This window comes from Epinephelus lanceolatus, chromosome 3, assembly GCF_041903045.1.
Source record: "Epinephelus lanceolatus isolate andai-2023 chromosome 3, ASM4190304v1, whole genome shotgun sequence".
In the NCBI taxonomy this organism is placed as follows: domain Eukaryota; kingdom Metazoa; phylum Chordata; class Actinopteri; order Perciformes; family Serranidae; genus Epinephelus; species Epinephelus lanceolatus.
In genome coordinates, this window is record NC_135736.1 from 35,498,234 (window position 1) to 35,520,817 (window position 22,584).

The window sequence follows — 22,584 nt, forward strand, 5'->3', positions numbered from 1 at the left end:
CAGCCCTGCTGCCAGTATTTTACTGTTATTTTACAGTCCATCTACTGTAATTTATTTCAACAGTATATTACCGTATTTTGGATTACAGTATATGACCGTAGGGTAACGGTGGGTGTTGTGGTTAATTTACAGTGCATCTACCATAATTTATCTAACAGTATAATACCATTTTTTGGATTACAGTACATGATGGTAGGATAACTGGGTTATGGTAATTTTACAGTGCATCTACCGTAATTTAATTAACAGTATATTACCGTATTTTGGATTACAGTACATGACAGTAGGATAACTGTGGGTTATGGTAATTTTACAGTATATGCCAGTGTGTTCTAAAATCTGCTATTTTTGCATTTAATTTGTAAAAATCCTCACCAATTAAAAAAAGTATGAAGGGCTTCTCAAATTCCCAGCTACCTCATATTCATGGTCAGTCAACATCCAAAAGTCTTACAATAAACACACAGCTTGACTTTTCTAGTATTTTACTAAGGTCTTGCCTTCTAGTGCTTATACCTTGAGTGGATCAGAAACACATTAAGCAACAACACATATTCACCACTGTTCACCTGTCTGTGCTCAACTGAAGAAAAGTAGCAGGTTAAGCTAGCGGAGGACATGGAGGACTAGAGTAGCACAGAGTGGACAGTACAACGAGCGCTCACTCTAACCCTGTTTTCAAGAACCAAGAACCACAACTGACAGAGCAGAGCACTCACTCTAACACCGTTTCCCAGAAACGACAGCACAGAGCTCTCACGTTTAACTTATTTAACTTAATAACTTAACTTTAAAGCACAGTAACATTTTCTATTTTCAAATAAATTTTCTACCAGACTGTCTGAGCCTGAATAAAAATCAGGTGCAGACCTTTAAGTAATAAGTTTGAGAACCCTTGGTATAGAACACAAGAGAATATACATTCCATAACATTGCTGTAATTTATTACAAAGTTCTCATTTGTACAGCAGACTTTGTAAGATTAGTAACATTTAGAACATTTGTATTACAAAAATGACAAGGTATTACATTACCACATTTGGAAGAAACTGTCTCCAATAAAATCATTAGTGACAGGCTTTACTGAACTCATGAGCATAGTCTCAGACGCTAAATTAAAATAGTGTCAAGAACAGTGTAACACTGAATTAAAATACCATCTAGAACAGTGTAACAGAACAGTCCAGCTTGAAAACAAGTCTTTTGCATGTGAACAATAAAAGTGAATGTGGAGAAGGAGAAGACGGGGAGAAAGAAAGAGCGAACAGTGAGAGTACTTGACTGCAGCGTTTGGCTGGTATCCTCAGTCACCGAAGACGAGAGCCTGTAAAACAAAAAAAAAAAAAAAAAAAAGAGCAACACAACGTCTCTGGTAAAATATAAAAATATGAAAGACTAATGGAGGGAGAGAAAGAAACATAAGAATGAGGGGAGAGAAATGGGCCAGAGCAATAAACTGTTCAAGGGAGAAAGAAAATGGTTAAAGACAGGACAACAAGTGCAAAGAAGAGAGAACAGCAAGCGACAGAAAGGAGAGAGGGTGGTTAGTTGGTTGTTATAGTTTAGGGAGGGAGGTTATCTCATAAGTGGGCTCATAAGTCAGTAGAGTAGCATGTTGTTGGAATGTTAAGAAGGGCTAGTGGGAGGAATGGAGTCAAGCAGAAACTAGAAACGTCTAAATTTTCAGAAGACAAATTGTGTGCTTGCTTGCTTTGAAAAGTAGATAGTTTTAAGCATTTTAAGCAGTACTTGATGTAGTTGAACCATTAGTTGAACAAGCTGATGCAGTACTTCATGTATTTTAAAAAGTTTAAAGAGCAGGCAAAACAATGCGCTCATTTGAAATCTGGCAAGACCTCATGCATGCATGTAGTCAGAGCGGTTCAGACGCTACAGTCAATTTAATTTGGGTATGCCAATTTAGGCGTTTTTGCTACAAAATGGGGGTGGAGTGCAAGAGGTTAATAGACTGGCCTGTATTTGTAAGTTAAATGAATAAATGATAAGATAATGACACATAAACTTTGCAATAAAACAAACTTTATGAAGGTCAGCAACACCTATGGCTAACTGAGCTCAAGCTAGCAACAGAGCTTGCTTCGCTTAGCCCTATTTAGCAACCTGAATCAATGTAACAGACCTAATGAAACATCTGAAATGTCAACAGTTCAATAATCATGCAGACAAAACAACAATGAACACTACCAATTTCGGGAGATAAGCATAACTTTACTTTACCTGCTCTGTTGAACTCTGCATGGACTTCTCCGGCTGGAATGATGACGAAGCTGTGCTCTCCAAAGTCAAGTTCAGGAATAGCTAATTAGGTTAGCCTACATCTTGTCACTCAAAAATGAGTAGTTTGAGGAGTTTGATCAATAAAGAAGTGCTATCATCAAAATAGAAACATAAGACCGCAATAATCAGTAAGATGCTGATGGATAGTGACTGGACTTGAGAAGGGATGTTAGCACATGTCTCCACTGCTTGACAGAAAGTACTGTATTATGCTGTGAAATTACAGTTTCTTATTGTTAACTGAGCATTAACTGTTAATTTACATGTAAGCATGAATATTTAACAGTAGTTTACAATTATTATAAAATACTGTTGTAATCCACCCTAAATTTACAGTAATTCATTACAAATATTAATTGTTATTATTGTTAATTGACCGATTCAACTGTTAATTTACATGTGAGGGATGAATATTTAACAGTATTTTACAATTATTATAAAATACAGTAGGATACTGTTGTAAATCCACCGTAAATACACAGCAATTCATTACAGTGCAGTTGTTCGGCTGCCTTTAACACAAATTACAATCCAATCTCTAATCAGGCTGTCTCTCACAATTTAGGCAACGTTGAGGTATAAGTTTTGCAATGCAACACTCTGTAAAGCCAGCAGCCGCTCATGTGCACATAAGTTATTGGCTGCGACCGATCCCCATCACACACAGATCCTTTGTTTTGAGAGAGCCAAAAAGCCCAACTGCGTCTCAGCACACAGTGAAAACACGCTTTTAATTGATGAGAATCAATGTCTCCTACCTTTAGATTTGCCGGCTCGTAGCTTTCATCTGCGTTCGGAGACGGATGGGCCCCAGGCCCCCTTCAAAACCTGGACTGGCTCACCACTTATATTGAAAAAAGACTTGTATGACTTGGATCGATTCACAGCCTTCTGCGGGTATTTTATTGAAGACACAACTTCACATACCAAACATTCTTATACTCCTCCTCAGATAACCGTTATACCTAACTTTCCATGTGTGTGTATTTGTGGGTGTGATTTCCTGTTTGTTCCAGCACTTACATTGTTTTATCTCTATTCCTGGCTCGTTCTGCCCAAACATCACACACTGCTTGCTTTAGATCACTCTGCTCTTGTCACATTGCCTTGCCCAAGATTGTTCAATCTAAGTAAACATGTTTTGCTTCTATCTTTGAATGGCTGGCCTCTACCCTACCACATCTTTAAGCTGAAGTCAGATGGCATTTTGCTGAGCGACATTTTTCAGAGGAGATCGTCACATGTTATGACTGAATGTATCACAGGGCAGAGGCGCAGATGTATGTAAACCTTCTGCATATAACGACAAAAAGAAATAAGAAAACAAATAATTCATATCATTTTATAACTGAATCTGACTTTGAGATATTGTGGTGACAAAATGTGCTGTTTGGAAGCACACACACGTGTCACCTCGACCTGGTCAGATACAATACCATATTCTGATATTGTGTAATTCAGGCAGAGGCTAAAATGGAATATATAAATCACTGGCGGCAAAATAACAGCAATTTGGCCCTCTAATCTTCCAGGCACTCAAATCGATGTATTTTCACTGCAGGTGTTGCACTGATTTCCCAAGCTGCCTCTCAACGCACAGTGTCATCATTTCTGTAAGGCATTTTACTCCAAATTGAAATGATCTGAAATTTGAAAAAACAGTAATAGCTGCTGACGCACAGTCGCAAAAAAAATCTTTATCCTAAAATATTGAATGATAACTCAAGATCATTGTTTTTCTTTGCATAGTACATACATATACAATGTTTGAGTACTTTATGGCACTACTATGACTCTGCATGTTTCCAGAGATGTTGTTCACATGCATGTTTGATACTGTGTAACTGAGGATCTCTGCGGCATTCACATCATAGTTGTGGTTTTAAACAAAACTCCCATAATCCCCTTCTTGCATGCATGTTAAATTTCACTACATCAAACAGTGCAAGAGGTAAAGTTATATAGAGGCCGCAGTGACAGAGTTTTTCTTTGTGAGGCAGAAGAACACAGAAAGAATGGAAGCTATGAATTAGGTGTATCTGTGACAGCCACAAACACATGATGGGACTGATCATCACCTGCATCACTTCCGTCACTCTCTCTGCTGCTCAGCTCCTCTGACTTTCATTCTTTCTCTCTCATTTTCTCTGTCACACTCAGTCCCTCTGCTTCTGTCTCTCCTTTTATTTTACTTATATTCCCTCAGTGCTGGCAAAGCTACACCGTGTGACGACAGGCGCTCACGGCACCCTGTGTGAGCTCCAAGCCCTGCTCTCCCTCCCTCGAGCGCCCTACTGCAGTTTCCAAGAAGCAGCAGAGAGATCCATGTCTAAACAGTGGAAAGAATAAAAGTCACTTAATGCAACCTCATTACGTAAATGCTCTCCGCTCTTATGAGCTCTGACCACAACTGAAAACGACACGAGCAAACGACGGTCAATAGCGTGCCGTGGAATCGTGCTTACGTCTACCATCAGACTGCGTTCACAGTCCGCTGGAGCACAAGTGGAAGGCAACTGAAATGTGAGACAATAAAGAAGATGAAATGGTGCTCCTGCTGGAAAAGATTACTTTTTAGGAGGTGGGGATCATCTGTGTCTGTTTCCAACAAGAGACACTCGACAAAAAAGGTGTACTCCAGCAGCTCACCTATGACACAGAAAGGCTTCCTGGCGAAGCGGAGTCGTCCCTGCCATCCTCTGTAGCGACAGCAGCATCCTGCCGACCAGATACGGATGATGTACTCCAACCCAAACACCACGATCATCACAAACTCCTGTTCAACAAAGACAGAAACAACAGTTGTTTTGGCAGCATGCTGATGTGTGGTTTTCCAGGCACTGAATATGAGTCACTGCTTGTCAATGTAGATCACAAATACATCATCATATATCATTATACACACCATTACTGCAATGTTTTTGTCATTAAAACGGACACCAAGTTGACAAGGTATCTGATAATGACTGTGACAGGTCTACAGTTACTGCACACATAGAGCCAGCTCCCATTTGATAACAACACTGATGCAATTAGCAGAGTGCAGTTAGTGAAATGGTAGTTAGTGCTGCAGGTGAAATCGTGCGGTGAATGCTCAAGTGGATAAAAGAAACGATTATTAGCACTTTCAAAAGTCACAACCCAAGTCTTTTCAAAAGCATGTTTGCTTTTGTGCCCACCACTAGCTGGTTCGGTCCTTCCTGATTGTCTTTCTAAAGGCAACTTTAAACTCTATTTCCTGTCATTACTCACAGAGAGTAAAGTTCCCAGCTTGGGGGCAGACATTTAAACAAATAAACCACTGATCTAGAAGTCTAGGTTTGCTATCTGTTATAGAGGAGGTGTGTTGTTATCCTAATTAAATATTTAAAGATATATAAGAGTTTAATAAAAACAAAAAAACAATGTATAGACTCACACAAAATCAATCCCTCTCAATCATCACTTAGGACTCACTAGAATTGTGTGGCGGTGTGTTTATCTGCCTGTTTACTCTTATTATTTCTTATTGTGTTCAGGATGTTCATGGGCACAGTGCACAGGTGAGGTCAGGACTTCATGAAAAGGTAGTGATTGGGTGCCAGATCATAAGCAGCACGTATCGAAGAGGAAGCTACTAAAATCACAGACAGCGTCGGGAAAAAAAGAAAACATGAATAAAGCAAGGTGGAACAAAGCTCTTTCTGAAACTACAGGTTGAATCTGTGGTTGACTTTCAGTTTTGCTTTAGTGGGCCAGCAGGCAACAATTCTTGCGTGATATACCTTTAAAATCTCTCATTCAAACTGTTTAATCACAATTAAAGTTGAGCTTAAATGAACAATGCCCCTTTAACCCTTTTAGATCACATCCCCGGTCATGTTGGGCACCTTTTTAATGAGATATAATCAGAATATATATTATATATGTGCAAGACATTTTGCAGTGCTTCAGCAACTAACGTTACATGAGGAACACAATGTGCTTCATCTCTCTCCTTTACAGATACTACTATCCTGTCAGTGTTACACCATCAGGGCCTCACTGTGATGATACACCCACTTTTTAAAATTCCTCCCAACATTATACATCGCCTGCCTATCCCATTTCACTCATAATTACTTTATGATACTGAAGCTAGATTCTCTCAAAATGCTGTTTCATCTAGACTTAAGCCCAAATCCCTTTACTGAGGCTTTCTATCCATACGCTCCTCCATTTCTAATTCATTACATGCACTTTAGGGCGTCTGCAACTTGACTATTGAGGACACTGAGGTGAAGTCCACAACTGAACACAAGGTGGGTATTTACAGTCTGGTTTCAGCATTTAAAAACTAATTTTACTACATTTGAGCCATTGCACAGAAAATCCCGCACACTGCTCTTGCTCAGCTTCACAATTTGATAGTAACACTACCATTTCAACACCATTATTTCCAACAACAGAAACTGCCCCACCCATTTCACAGGTGTGCACAGGCATGAGGGAATTCATCAGCTGTGGGTGCATCTTACTATATAATGACGAAAACTCTGTCTGTGTGTCTGTTCCATGTTTTTCTCCTCACTGACTTGGTCAATCCATGTGAAATTTGGCACAGTAGTAGAGGGTCATGGGAGGATGTGAATGAAGCAATATTACATCGATTGGCCAAAGGGGGGCGCTATAGCAACCGACTGAAATGGGAAACTTTGAATGGGCATATCTCATGCCCCGTATGTCATAGAGACATGAAACTTTGCACAGAGATGTCTCTCCTCATGAGGAACAAATTTGCCTCAAGAACCCATAACTTCCGGTTATACAGATTTTCCACCATTTTGAATTTTTTGAAAAACACTTAAAATTGATCTCTTCCTAGGAAGTTTGACCGATCTGCATGAAACTCGGTGAACATAATCTAGGGACCAATATCTAAAGTTCCCTCTTGGCAAAAGTTGGAAAACTTACTGAAACTGAGCTTCTATAAGGCAATGAATATTGCGGAGGGCGTGGCTCATCACATAAAGGTGTATAACATCTCAAGGGTTTCACCGATCACCACGCAACTTTGTAGGCATATGACCACACATAATCTGAGGGGACCCCTCCATTATTGACCCCATCAAACAAAATGGGGGCGCAAGAGAGCTAATTTCTTATCTAGGCCTAACCGCCATATCGATTTTTACTAAACTTGGCAGATATGTAGAACAGGACGCCTCAAGGTGACTGGAGAAATTTAACTCTAATTGGCAACTGGGTGGCGCTATAACAACAGAAAAATGCTTAAGAATGGCTAAAATGTGACCGATCACTGTGGCTCCCCCTGTGGCCGAGTGTTTGTTTTTGTTCTAATTTTTGGTATGACTAAGTCATGGTATGGTATGCTGTACATAATCATGGAAACTGTCAGTGTGTCATTCTGTCAGTCAGTCATTCTGTCTGTCCCACGTTTTTCTACTCACTGACGTGGTCAATCTGTGAAACTGCACATAGGTAGAAGGTGACAAAGCTACCAATGGGTATGGACTAGTTTCTCAATTAACTGACAACAGCCCGTGCGCCATACGTCACATATCCCACAAACTAAAGAACAAGGGAACAAGAAAAACATAGGAAAAACCTAGAAAACTAAAGCTCCTTACACAATAAAGGCTATTTGCAAGATTGTTTGCAAAAAAATGTATGTCTTCATGTTACCACCTCTCTCAGGCAGAGTAACTTTTTTATCCTAGATTCCAGGGCAGAAGAGAAGTGAACTGGATATTAATTCTGCAAACACTATCTCCCAAAGGATTAAAAGGTGAGATACCATGGCATGTCATGCTCTAATGGGTTTGGGGATCTCAAAGGCCAATTTATGATACATGGCATAAGAGTTGAACATTTTGAATGATTTCTGAAAGCTGCAAGGCCGATATGTTCATTCATAAAATCTTTTTTTGTGGTTTGAACACTCTTGAGGAAGGTCCAGGAGGACCGAAATGTTAGTGTTGCTAATAAATTGTGAAGCTGAGCAAGAGCAGTGTGTGGGATTTTCTGTTCAACGACTCAAGTGATATTTTCCAACGCACCTGCATTTGAGACAGTTGGATGTGCAAATACCTTCTTTAAACTACATTTAAACCAAGGCAAAGGCATCAAGTATTTACCCAGCAAAACTTTACTTTACTTCCTGGCACTGTGAAGAAGGCCAAATACATTTCTAAAAATATAATGGAATAGTTAACAGCATAGGTAAAATGGATGGATAGGCAGATCATATCTGTACTGCAATTTCTTGTTACTGATCGGTTCATAAAGTGTATTGGTGAGGCACTAGCTTGCAGTGGGTCAGGGAAAAAGGTGAAAGGTTAGGTAATACAGTACAAGCTGAGGGGTAAATGTATCATCACTACAGAAAAAAGCTTTAACTGGTTAACTAATTATTGACTGATGGTTGTCCAGTTTCTTACCAGAATGAGGAGACAGTAGGAGGAGAAGTCCTGATGAGCCGGGATGGTTGAGAACACAGAGAGGACGAGGCAGCTGAAGACCAAGATGAACCTAAACACAACAACAGAATAACAAAGGAGGGAATCATGAATACAACATTCAGTCAAAACTGTAATCACACAGGATGACATCAATGCTCTGACCTCTGAAACCACCACACTGACCAGCAGATCAAATCTCAAATTCCAAAACATCATTTCCACTGGTCACAAATATGCTGTTGATCATTGAAATGAGCACTGGAATCGTCCGCTGTATTTTCCTCTGTGAAAAACTCTTGAACCCAGTCTGGCACGGAGAGAAGAGCAGAACACGAACAACCTGGCAGCACAATCAGAACTTATTTCCTCTCTGCAGTGAACCATGAGGCGGACTATTATTCAATTTCCTGAGATATCAAGTTAATCATGCTTGTTTGTGTAACATGATTTGCAAGAAACAAGCAGTAAAACTGCGGCTATTGGAAAACAAGCAACATCCGACCATTTCCACACTCTGACTGTCGCTCCCTCCGCCAGGAAACCGTAGCCTTCCATCTTCATAACCATAACATGCTTTTTTTCCATCACATAGATCTTCCAAAAACACATCGTTGTCTGAAATAGGAGCGTGGGGTTTAGAGTTACAGTGGCTCTTGATGCTAAACAGTGAGAGCACATCTGTGTTTTATCATCTCAGATCTCCTCTTAAGCCTGCTGAAGAAAGGGCGGTCGACACGCTGTGTGTCTACTTTCTTTTTATGGAGAGGCTTTAGTGGAGCAGATAGGGCTTATTTCAGTCATGCCCTGCTTCATGTTTGTACAGCTACACATAATCAATTCAAACTGGAGACCTTTGTCTTATCTGTAACCTTTATGCCTCAAAATTCTTTTACTTCAAAAGGGGGAACTTCACTCTCAGGCAATTAGTTTCACAATAGTATGAGCTGGTATGTGTGGCAAAAATTAATAATTATTTTCTACTAAGTGCCTGAAATTAGGGTCGCTAATTTAGACATTGGATTCTTTGCCGAGATGTAACAACTCATTTGGCCGATAGCCGATACCAATGTCAATATATCCACTTTTTCCCCGACATAATTTTAGTGATCATCAAGTCTCTCTTGTAGTGGAATTAATAACATATTATGCATGCATACTCATATCATGATGGCCCCCCAGCAGATGGAGACATGAAATACAATACTTTTCAATGCATGTTCAACATTCAAAATTGTACAAAATAAAAAAATACAGATGACGTGCTGATATTATCGTGCATCCCTACCCAAAATTTCAATTTATTCATCACTTTACTATTTAGTGTCTACTATATAGGCTGTAGGTAATGAGTTAGTAGTGAACACACTCTGCTTTGTCATCTGAAAATAAGGAAATGTATCAGTTTCATTAAATCTGTATTGAGTTGAGTAGTGACACTCTTTAAAAGGTCTAGTGTGCAGGATTCTATGACATCTAGTGGTGAGGTTGCAGATTGCAACCAACTAAAACTTATCCTGTGTGAAAAGCCAGCCCGCTCTCACTGAAAAAATGACCACATATTGATAGGTCACTGTGCAAGCAGTGTATTACGACCCATACCTATGATTATTGTAAGGCAGCGCCCTCTGATGGCCGTAGTAATTATTACAGAAGCAAGAGAGGAAGTGAGGTGACAAAGTTGGTAAGGTTGCAGATTGCAACCAACTAAAACTTCTCCTGTGTGAGAAGCCAGCCCACTCGCACCGTAAAAACGACCACATACTGGAATGTCAACTGTGCAAGCAGCATGTTACGACCCATACTTATTTTTATTGTAAGGTGGCGCCCTCTAATGGCCATAGATTTTACTACAGGAGCAGAAGAGGAAGAAAGGTTCAACAAATACTGAAGAAGCCAATACAGGATAGGCAGGGTACTTTCACCAAGGAGAGCGGTGTTCACGTCAAGGTTTGATGTCTTTTAGTAACAACGTAGCTTAGTGTGCTAGTATGTATAACATGATATGGTAGTGACATGTGACGTGACATATGTGACATGTCATAAGATTTAGAATTTAGAATTTTTTTCTGGTTTGTTATGGAAATAAGATCATCATGTATTAATCTACAAATTCATGTAAATAAAGTCACAGCCTCTCACAGAAAATGACACATTATCAAATAGTACAGTGCAATACATTAATTTACCATAATGTAGACACTTCTGCAGTCCAAAAAATGTGTAGCATGAAGCTACAGCTTATAACATCTACCCTTTGAACAGCACATCATATTCAATATCAACAGCAAAAAAAAACAAAAGTCAGTCATAAAAGTCGTTTTGGAAGTCAGTGGAAATAAACCGAGGTTGAGGTTTTTTTTAGTTTTTTGTTGTTGAGGTTTGAGAGCAGGTTGGGAAAGCATGTTGGAGAACTACAGTGGCCTATGCAAAAATGCATATGGCCCTATCGAGAGCCAATGTTTGGTCCATTCTAGGCTACCGTAGAGCAACATGGTGGACTCTGTGAAAGAAGACCCCCTCCATGTGTAGATACAAACGGCACATTCTTAGGTAATGAAAACAGATGATTTCAGGTGATTTTAAACTAATGAAAACAATAAATCCCCCTAATTCCTTCACACTGGACCTTTAATTTGAAATGACAAACTTCTTAGAAAATAATTGGTTGTTTCACTACACATCCAGAAGTAAACAGAGCAACATATCATTCATAGGAGTCCAGTTTCTTACCACCTGATGAGTGTAAGTCGAGAATAATACTTCTCTTTTAGCTCTGTTTTTGGTCTCAACCAACTCCTGAGAGAAATATCTGTCCCTTTAGCTGCTAAATGCTCCATTATGTTCACCAGCTCGTTGTGAACTGTATCACAGAGTTCAAAGGAAGTCTTTCAAGCTTAAAAATCGGGGGTCATCAGGATTACATCCAGCATTAGAAAGGCGCCTGTGTGGAAATGGTGGGTGCGCAGTGTTCCAGTGTCTCATTAAACAACACAGCACAGTACAGGACTGTGCTGATCTGACCCCAGTCGGGCCGCCTTTGACATTCACAGAGCCAAAATGGGGGTCAGAATTTTCCACAGCCATGAGAACGATTATGTCATTATTCCTCGACCCATACGTTCTCCTCTTGCTCTGTCGCACAGCTCAGAGAGCTGCCAGGGGATCACAGAGAAGTAAATGCATTAAGTATCAAAAGTTTGAGGTTTGCTCTGTTGACATTTCCAAAGATTTGAATAATGTGATTTTGATTGGAGGAAAACATCTAGTGACAAGCATTGTGGTGCTGTCATCTGAAAAGCAAGCTCCCTGTCACCGGCACACCTACGCCTCTCGCACTTACAAGGTTGTCAGACCGAAAATTACACAGTGACAATCAACTCCCTTCATCCATAGCCAAACTCGTGTTTCCATTTTGAATATATTTACTTTAAAAGGGGGTAGAGAAGTACTGAAAAGCACCCTGACAACGTCATTAAGCTCTCAACCAAGTTCACTAATTAATCTCACAAACTGTTGTTTTCAGCCGGCCCCGTCCCCGTGTGTCATGATGCTCTACGCTTATAGGCGACAGAATTAATCTGGAGTGTCTCGCTCCGCACTTCCAGCAGAGTGATCACTCTTAACCTTCCAAACAGCAGCAGCTGAAAATTAAGCAGGCTTACACACACACACGCATACACACACACAAACGCATCATCACAAGAGCAACATAGAGACATCTGTCCTCACCCGCTCACCCAATCACCTCTTTCAAATGCGTCCTCCATCCCTCAAACAGAACAGAAAGAGACCTCGCGACACTGAGCGAGTGGTAAGTGCTGCTTTGATTTGCATAATTTAATTGATTTGTTTGGGAAAAGGGTTGTAGTTGGAAGACCAGTGACTAATGTCCACACACTCTTCAGTGTATTATATCATCTGTCATGGATTTGGATTTGAATTTGTATAGAGGCGGGGCCAGAGGGGTGTTAAGAGGCAATGAAGTCGCCGGAAAAAATGTTGGCAGTGTACATTTCTGCAAATAAGCAATAAGCTAAAATTATTTAGCAGTTACATTTTAAACACTATGGTTAACATGGTTATGCTTAGGCACAAAAAACACTTGGTTATGGTTAGGACAAGATCATTCTTTTGGCTTAATCTACCAGGTTTTGGGGGCACAATCCTGGCAAGAAAAGTGGCAATGTCTTGCTGCTTTTCCTATCAATATCTTGGCAGGAAAAGAAGCAAAAAAAAAAAAAAACTTTTCGTGGAAAGGGTTGCTACAAAACTACCATGTTTAGCCTCTGGAAAAACACAGACAGATCGCTGCAAGACACCTACGTTTGGAGCCTAAAAGCCGATGGAAACACAGCAATGATCCACTAAATCACAACTGGTTTCTGCAGCTTTGCAGGTGCCTGACTCGCCATCCATCATCCCCTCATAACAAAGTCAGCGTACATACTACGTCACTTTAGAAACCCTGATATCATATGTATGAAATGTACAAATGTAAAGTATTCGTTGTTTATAATAACATATAATGCCAACATTGCTCTCTAGCAACTGGCTGAGAGGTGGCACAGAGTTACAAATGGCAGCTATTTATTATTATATCCTATTTGAATATGTAATTTTTTTTATTTAGCATTCATTTCCTAATTGTGCCCCGCAGGTGCTAAACCTGCCCCCGTCTGTGTAAGGTATGGATTGTGTATCAGGTGAAGGACTTCTCTATTTATTCCTACAAATGATATATAGAGAAAAGCAGTCTAGAGCCACACTGACAGAGTGACTGTAACCTTCCCTCTGACAGTCATTAAAAAGACAGTTGTGTGGACTCCTGGTTGTGTGTTAATTGGGTCACAGAGCACCAACAGACTAACGATGCTGTAATGATCTGATCTGATCTGATCTGATTGGGTTTCTCACGTCAGGTGGTTACAGAAGAAGCGCTCACTCATCCTCTGATGCTGTCCATGGTCCTGAAAACAAATTCTCTGCTGGTTGTTGATTCATCATTAGGTTTTGCTTTCACAGAACTCCATTGTGGTTTTTAATTAAGGTTGATATCAAAGCAGATATTTAATTGTCTGTGTCTTTGTAGCTAATAAGTATCTTTTCCTCCTGCCCTGCCATTTCAGCTGTGTGTCAGTTCAAAACCATGTTATACTTTGCTTCCAGCTGATAAATTGAATTGGATTAACTTTAACATAATGTACCTACAGAAAATACGACAAGACGTGCATGTAAGTTTTATAACTTTAATGGTGTGAACACATTTTAAATTCTCGTTATCAACCATTCTGAATCAATCTGACAGTTATTTTCTACATTAATTTTACACGTAATGTTGGTGAGTACAACTCCACCAGTAATAGAAATTTCATCTGTAGCTGTTGCGGGAGCTTTCTGAACATTGATGATGTCAAGATTATCTTATCATGGGCTTAACAAAAAATCTTTGTTACAAACTGCAGGCAGGTGTTTGAAAGGACAGAAACACTTACTAGGCAGAGATGGTAAAAGAAATACGAGTGAGAGAATCATACCAGGTTTGTTTTTGGAGTTTGGCCCATACTAGGCTGAGTTGTTCTGATGCCAATACCAGTGAAAGAAATGCCTCTGATACTGCCTAATATGCTGGATCAGGTATCAGCAAGTACACAAGTCTATGCACCGATCAGATACCTTGTCATTTATTTATACACTTTAAAGTAGTTTTACACTCAGATAAAAAGGCAGTTTTCCTGCAAATCAATTATTCGCTGCTCTACTCTACTGTTTTAGAGTTGCGAAAAGGAAACTATTTCCTGTAAAAAGGTGTAACATTAGCCATTAGCAAAATTCAAGGAGGTGCCATATTAAATTGCTGGAGTACCCCTTTAATGTTTGGTTGTATATAAAAAGGTGCAAAAAGGGAAAAAATCTAAATAATGCCTAAAAAGTTCTTAGATCCCAAAGTGATGTCCTACCATGCTTTAGTCCAATCAACAGTTCAAAGACCAAAGAGATTCAATGTGCAAAGGTATAAATCTGACCTTTATAATGCTGAGGCTAACACTGGTTTTAATTTAAATGTCCTACCTACCTCTCCCCTTTTCCTCCTTTAGCCCCTCCCACCAGACAAACGCGGGCATATCAGGCACTAGCGCGCCTTTCATACACTGACCTAGTGCATTTGTTTTTCCTAGGATGGCTAGTACTTGTTGCCTTTGATGGTTGAATTGATGAGGTTTGGGCATGACTACAGAGACTAGTTGGTTTATAATAATAATAATAATAATAATAATAATAATACATTGATTTATATAATCTTATTTTATTGTACAGTTGTTCACAGCGTATTCGCTTGGCTCCTCCCCATCTAGTTCTCCCTCTGTTTATCAGACCACAAATAAGACAAATTAGCAGATTAGCAAGCTAGCCACCCCACGGTCCCCCCACGTCACTAACCCACTGCTGTTGACTGCTTCTCCAGGAGGATGGTGGCTTTAATGGCTTGAAATTGACCAACACAAAGCCCCCAAAGTCTGGTGTGAGGGCAGGCTGGTGGCCAGTGGCAGCTTCTGGTCTAACCTGTGTAAAATTTGCTGTCAGGTGGGGATTTTGAGCTGTTCCCTGTGACTTTCTTTTTGACTCTTCGCTTTTTTGGGTTGCTTTGCTGTGCAGGCAGTTGTTGCCAATCCTGGAATAGCAACTGTCTTGGTCAAAGTCTCGCGTCACAGCCTAGATTTTCTAAAGCCTGAAAATGGAGGCAAAAGGAGGTGCAGAAGTTTTCTCTCAGTCCACTTTAATTACAAGATGCTCAAAGTTTATTATGGGATTTTTCCTCAGTGATGCCAAACTAAAACTGCCCATCCCAGCTTAAATAGACTGGTGCTTAAACATTAAAGTGTTTACGAACTAATTAATTTTCTATGTAGTTAAAACCTCGGTAGAATCACCATGTAGCACTGTATGGAACTCAAAGTTTGTTTTACACCGCGTCATTAGATTCAAGCTACAGTTCATCGTCTGCTGAGGGGTGCAGTGTGTTGCATGTTTTGGCAGAAGATATTATTCTCAAATGCCACAGCTAGGGTTGAAGACATACCTCACATAAACTAGTCTGAGTGGGCGGAAGTTTGCTGCAGAGATCAGCCTCTCATTGGGCGGAACGAGCCACCCGCTGAAGTCCCGCCCTACCACCTCCGGTTGTGTAGCAGTTTTCAACCGTTTTCAACACGTCCTTTACTAACTTTTGCGGTGTTTGTTCTTGCGGGGATGTAGCCATTTTTCTGCCATGGTTCGCGTCCTGTAGGTGATATTTTTGTGGCCGTGTTACACCAAAACCTGTTTCCCCCCGGCAATATTTTTGCAAGGGCACCGTTGCTGTGGCACCGCCCAGAACGATTGTGATTGGTTGAAAGAAGTACAAGCAGCCGGGGCATTTTTTTCTCCAATCTCACAGTGAGAGTCGGCCCAGCCAGACCTTTCTTTTCTTGAGAAAGGTCTGGTCTTTCTTTTCTTGAGAAAGGTCTGGTGAGCGAGACTACACATAAACTAACCACAACCTGTTTTTTCACTTTACATCTTAAACAAAGATGAGGGAACGAGGGGAAGTGTGTGTCACGTTAATGTCAGCTCTGTGTTATCCTTAGTAACTTTATGAGGAGACGAGAATAAAAAGGGAAACCTAAAACCTTATAAAAGACTTGTTCAGGGTCATAAAAGAAGTCGTGTCTGTCAACGTCTCAGATGTCTGTCTGTCTTGTAAGCACGCTTGTGGGGTGTGTCTGCTATTGTTTACTTCTTCAGGATCTGTATATTTTCTATGAATAGATTATTGAACAATTTTTAGCTTAACATTTCTGTTGTCATGAGAGTCAAGTGTCTTTCAGGTACAAAATTTAGATTTGAAGATAAAATGTGTTCAAATGCTCGTAAATCACCTCAAAAATATAAAGTAGTTTAACTACATTATGTTGAGGATAATGTGTTTTCTATCTACAATTAGGGCGACATGGCTTTGAAGCTATGTTTAGATCCAAAGAGTAAAACATCATTCATAAAAGCGTCATCAACATAATTACCCACAGTAGTCCATCTGCCTCCTTTTACAGCGTCTGCGACCCAGAGACATGACCTCCGCTGTGAGGTCATGCAGTTACATTCCTCCGCAGTCAGCCATGCATTTCATCTCTCAAAGCATTCTTCACATTCAGCCTGACAATGTGTTGGTGTTTTCCAGCAGCTACCGGCCCTCTCAGTGTACAGTCAGAGGCTTACATGGTGGAGGAGTAGATTTTAGAGATGTGTCATACACTGTTGGATTATTACTTGTTCAGCACAGTCACACGCATAAGCACAAACACTTTGCAAGACAGCATGTGTGTGCATGTGTTCCGTGCATCAGCCGCTACCTGTTATGAGCCACAGCGCTGACAGTGAGCTGTGGAAATCAGTGTGACTGTAAAGCTCAGAGGACAGTGCCACGAGACTGAAGGCGATTGAACAATTTCCATAATGCACCTGGCTCTCTGAAAGGCTGAGCCAGGGATGCACTCTGTATTTTGTCAAGCTGTTGGAGGGGGAGGCATTGTGTTGCGCCTTCCCCATTACGCTGATGTTATGCATCTCAGTCTGCAAGAGGCAGTGAAAGAGAGAGCAGAATGAGCAGAATGGGTTCGGGAGATTAGACGAGTGCAAATGAACTTGCAAAGTTGGCTCAAAGAGAGAGAACGGGAGCGAGGATTTTCATGACATCTCTACAGCGAGGTGTTTAGGAGGAGTCCTGTGGGTTCGTTTGTTGGTGTGTGAGGCTTTTTGCTGTGCACGGTGTTTAGGAGAATGACACAGTTTCAATAACACTGGCGACACACAGTAGCCCACTGGAGAAATAAGGCATGCAGACCTGCTGGTGCTCTGTGCATCCACACAACAGAGGGCATAGCATGAGGGTTTTCAAATGGCTGTGGTTACATTAAGAATAACAAACACATGCACTACAACTTGAATGCATATTTTCAGTGACGTCCTGGTTTGTGGCGGGGCCGCCATGCTGTTTATGTTTGGGTTAAGGAAAGGAAGTTCTCCCCACCACAATGGAAGGTTTGAAATATTTGGAAAAGATTGCAAAGACAACACATGACATTTTGTCGTTTGCCAAGATTTTCAATTACAATTTCCTACTCGTTGTCTACTTTGTAGACAGAGAACTTCCTTTTTACGTCATTTAATCTTTTTATTTTTGTTGTTCTGCAGATTCCGGATGTTTTGAGAGTAAATACGCACATGGTTGCTATTTCCATTAAATCCATAATACGTGCCAGTGCTCTCAGTATTGCTGCTCAGCCAGGTTTACCTCAAGTGACATGTCCTGACATCACTGCAAGAAGGAAAGACTACAGGGAGAGTTTGGCTGTGATAAGATTAATTTGCGTCCCTCTGCCTGAGGGCGTCACTACAGCTTTATGTGCTTCCAGAGGTGAGAGACTTCCCAGGATAGATCAACAGTGCAAAACAGTAGGCTTTTTATATGACTTCACACAGAGGACAGAGGCTCTTGTAGCAGCAAAAACTGCCACCATGCCCAACAGCAGCAGTGACAATGACACTGATGACATTTTTAACCTAAACAGAGACAATGTATATTTTCCAGAGTAAAGTTTCCAACATATCCACCAGTTATGGTGCAATATTATCTTTTATTTGGAGTTGTGTTTTTGGCCAACGCCACCTGATGAATGTAGCTAAGTCTAATATTTACTCCCTCTCTGGCTATCTGGCTCTTAAGCTGCTTAATGCTCCACTGTGTTCACCAGCTAATCGCTAACTGTGTCTGTCTGATGTTCAGTGCCAAGCAGGAGACGGAGGTTAAGGTAAGTACAGGTATATTATTACCATTAAAGGCAGAGTCAGTAAATTGAAAGAAAGATTGATATTTGAACTCATCACCCAAATAAATACACCCTCCTATCAGTGCTCCTGTCACCTCCCTCTTACTCCCACTGCCTTTCTCTTTATACATCCACAGCCATGAGCACAAATGCCCCCTGTTGCTGACTGGCTGGTATAGTGTTGTGTGGCTTGGGCCCGATACCATTCTTATTTTCTACCCCCACCTCTTGTTTTCAAGTGCCACTTAGGCCCTCGGAGCAGAGTCACAATAGGCAGTGGTGGAAATCCTTCCCTAAGAAACGGGGCAACAACACATTCTCACTCCGACCTCATCACATATCGACGTTTGGTTATGGACTTTCCACGTCCACATATGTACAAGGTGCCCTGGGTACATTGATGGTTGATGTTCTGGTACATAGTGTCAACTTCTGCCTGTAAAGAAATTACAGGGTTTGGCTTTACAATCTCACGGGAAGCGAATACTAGCCTCCCAGGTGAAAGTCAGTGGTTGTTCATCCACCTCCCCTCCTACCCACCCTACTTGGACTTCAGCTACCTTAACTTTCATCGATGTCCTGCCACATTTCCTTCACTGGGCTGGGGAAAAAACTATGCTTCATTAAAATCCACACTAAAGTATCCTGGCGTACTGTATTACAGTCTGGTGCGCCCGCTGTACAGCAGCAGACAAAAAGGGAGGGTAATAAACACAGCACAAAAAATAATCGGCTTTCCTCCTCCTTCCCTGGAAGTGGTCGCTAACACCCGCTACCTCAGCGGAGCCTTGGCCGCCATCAAAGACTGCACTCACCCAGGATATCGTCTGTTTGATTCGCTGCCCTCTGGAAAGCGCTACAGATCATTCAGAACCCAGACAAACAGACTTCAACACAGGTTTTTCCCCACAGCAATAAGAATATTGAATGGATTCAAATACACAGGATGAACTTAATTACTACATTTTATGTTCAATATTTATTATCAATCTACTGTACTATATGTGCAATATTAACAGATGTTTTTTTACCTAGTACACTTTATTCATTAGTGTGAGGACTGGGCAGTTGAATGTGTGGAGGATGTAGTTTTAACTGCCAGCATCTTACAGGAGTAGCACAATGACAAGAAAAGGCATGCTGATTCTGATTCTAGCAGTGCTCTGTAAGCTAACGTTAGCAACCCGTGCTCCAGACCAAACTCAGAACAAGCCTTCTTCCAACTCATGGAAAGACAGAATAAAAATTGTTGACGTAATGGAGCATTACTGGGATTAGTTAATGTAAAGTGTTTTCTGTATTTTACATTTGAATCCATGCAACTTCACCTGTTTTTACAATTCATACATGTTATTCCTATGGTCTAAGACTGTACAAAAATAACAGTAAATATGAACAACTCTCCCAAATTCAAAAACTAGAGTGCTAATACTCAGATTTATGATGTCATAGGGTATAAAGTCTGGAGCTGCTCTATAGACAACAAACTGGGAAAGATGTTTTAGATGACACTGCGAGCACCCAGGGGAATGTTCTCAGTATATAGGTATATTTTCTGTTTCAGAACCGAGAACACTACAGTCGAATATATTTTATTGGTGTATAGAAAAGGGTCCATAAAATTAGGTTCCCATTCACTGTCTATGAGCAGCTCCAGACTTTAAACCCTATGCCATCACAAGTTTGAGACTTCCTGCTCTGGTTTCTGGCTTTAAAAGAGAGAGAAGCTCATGTTCATAAATATCGATTACATTTTTCTAGGCCATGAAAATAACATATTGGGATTCTCAATTTAGGTGGTGCTCCCGTTTAACATGGTGTAGCTGTAGCATGACGATCATTAATTCAAGTTTACTGGCAGGGCGCTGATGTGGTAATGTGAAATGTTGTCATGTGAAATGGGAGTACATTAGGCTTCAGCTCGCTGCTAGATGAACCTGTCAGCATCTTTTTGGTGCCTCTACTTCCTCCCCCATCAAACATGAAAACTTTTAATTCAAGCGGTGCTCGTTCTGCTTGCTGGCTTCAAACGGTGAAACCTTTAGCTCAATTTTATGTCCCTACAGTAGTTTAAAAAGCAACACTTTGTACAAGGCTTTTTTCCTGCTGTGCAGCAAGGGCTGATGTTCAGTTGTGTCTTGCTGATATTAGAGAAGTGATTAAAGTCTTTGATTAGATGTGCAACATTTCTACTTGTGCTCTTCCTGACAAGATGGACAAAGTGGTACTGTGGGTTGAGACAAGACGGCCTTGCTGTTAAATTAAATACCTTAAATATCACACATCACATCATGTAATACATGAGATACACACATTTGTTCTCTTTCAGCTCCTAATGCACAGTCTGTGTTTTGTTAAATATTTAGAAATATATTGCAGCAATAGACATCCAGTTAAAACAGCAGATTTGCACTGTTTATTTTGCTATAATTACTATATTTTGCACCTCTTTTTTAAAAGCATGAATGCCACTCTGGTTGGTGTTATGTTGTATAAGCAATTACTACATCAGCGCACCTCGTTTCCCACTGAGCCCCAAAAAGATAATTAGTGCAAAAAGCAGATGGACCGGGTGCATCATCCTGTTATGCTTCCCCCATCACAGCAGCCCTGGAAATAGAGTTAGCTACACAGCTGGGCAGAGATATCACAGCTCAATGCCTGAAAAAGAAACACAAGAGGAGCCTGTGTAAGAACACACACACAATCATCTGTGCTATGGATTGATGTGCTATTAGTAAAAAACAAAATGCGAAGGCCCTACGAGGAGATAGAGCCACAGAGACCACCCACAGTGCACAACTATTTCATGCTCTTTCTTCGTTTGAACACAGCAAAGAGACCATAATGAAAATTCAGCACAAACTGCCATGGGTGTATAATGAAAAGTTAAGGGCCTTTAACACGCTCGGTAGAAAAAGAAAGAGAAATACATCTGGATAAAACCGCAAGTGTGCAAACCCGTAAAGCAGCCTCACTCCAGTTTAATGTGTTCTCTCCTCTCATGTCGAGGCACGTAAAGAGGCTGTGCAGATTAAAACTCCATCAGCAGAGCTGTAGGAGGACTCGTAATGGAAAGAAAAGGGGAGGAACTGAACAAGTCTGACTTCATAAATGAGCCAGACTCTGACTGTGCAGCTTCCCATTGTTCATGAACACCACCTGCAACTGAGACTGGATGATCAATCATTTCCATATCGAAACTGCCATTTGCGCTGTTTAAAAATGACAAGAGCTGCACTTTAATTATGAATAATGAATTATATAAAAGCGTCTTAAAGGGACAGTTCACAACAAAAACAAAAATACATACTTCTCCTCTTACCTGTTGCACTTTTTAATCAATCTAGATTATTTTGGTGTGAGTTGTTGAGTTGTTAAGAGACATCGGTGGTAAAGATGTCTGCCTTCGCTCTAGTGTAATGGGACTACATACTCGACATGCGGTGCCCAAAGTGCTAAAAAAAAAACGCTGAAAAAAACCTCAACAACAATGTCTCTTTCCATAAATCATGATGCAGTTATCCGAGATAATTCACAGCCCTTGTTGTGAACAGTTTCATGTAGGAACTATTTTTTTTCTACCCAACTACACCCACCAACCCTATAATTGGTAGTTTGTAGGGTTGCACAATGTTTAATTGAAATTTTTTTTTAAAAAAACTTGCACTCTGAGTATAGTAAAAATTCATTCCAATCTTTCTGTAGGTGCTATTCTATCTGATACACACTAGGGATGTCCCGATCCAGCTTTTTCACTTCCGATCCGATACTGATATTACAGCCTTGAGTTCTGGCCGATACCGATCCGATCCAAGCACATATTATACATATTCACTTATTTTGTTGTCAGTCATGTTAGAAAAGGTTTGATCAAGCAAAGAACAACTACTTAATCAGGTTAGTTAGAATGATCCACAACAGTTGGTATGAGAAACTGACCTGTTAATTGTTAACAGGGTTAAATAAACAAACTTTAAACT

General features: G+C 40.5%; 1 protein-coding gene across 2 annotated transcripts in view; it reads right to left on the reverse strand.

Moving 5' to 3' along the window:
- kcnq5b (potassium voltage-gated channel, KQT-like subfamily, member 5b) overlaps positions 1-22,584 on the reverse strand; it is a 182,049-nt gene that overhangs the window by 45,181 nt on the left and 114,284 nt on the right. For both annotated transcript variants that reach the window (XM_078166285.1, XM_033624583.2), the window contains exons 2-3: positions 8,718-8,808; positions 4,948-5,074 (exon numbers count right to left, since the gene is read on the reverse strand). In XM_078166285.1, coding sequence (XP_078022411.1) covers positions 4,948-5,074; positions 8,718-8,808 — 218 coding nt within the window. The remainder of the gene's footprint in view (positions 1-4,947; positions 5,075-8,717; positions 8,809-22,584) is intronic.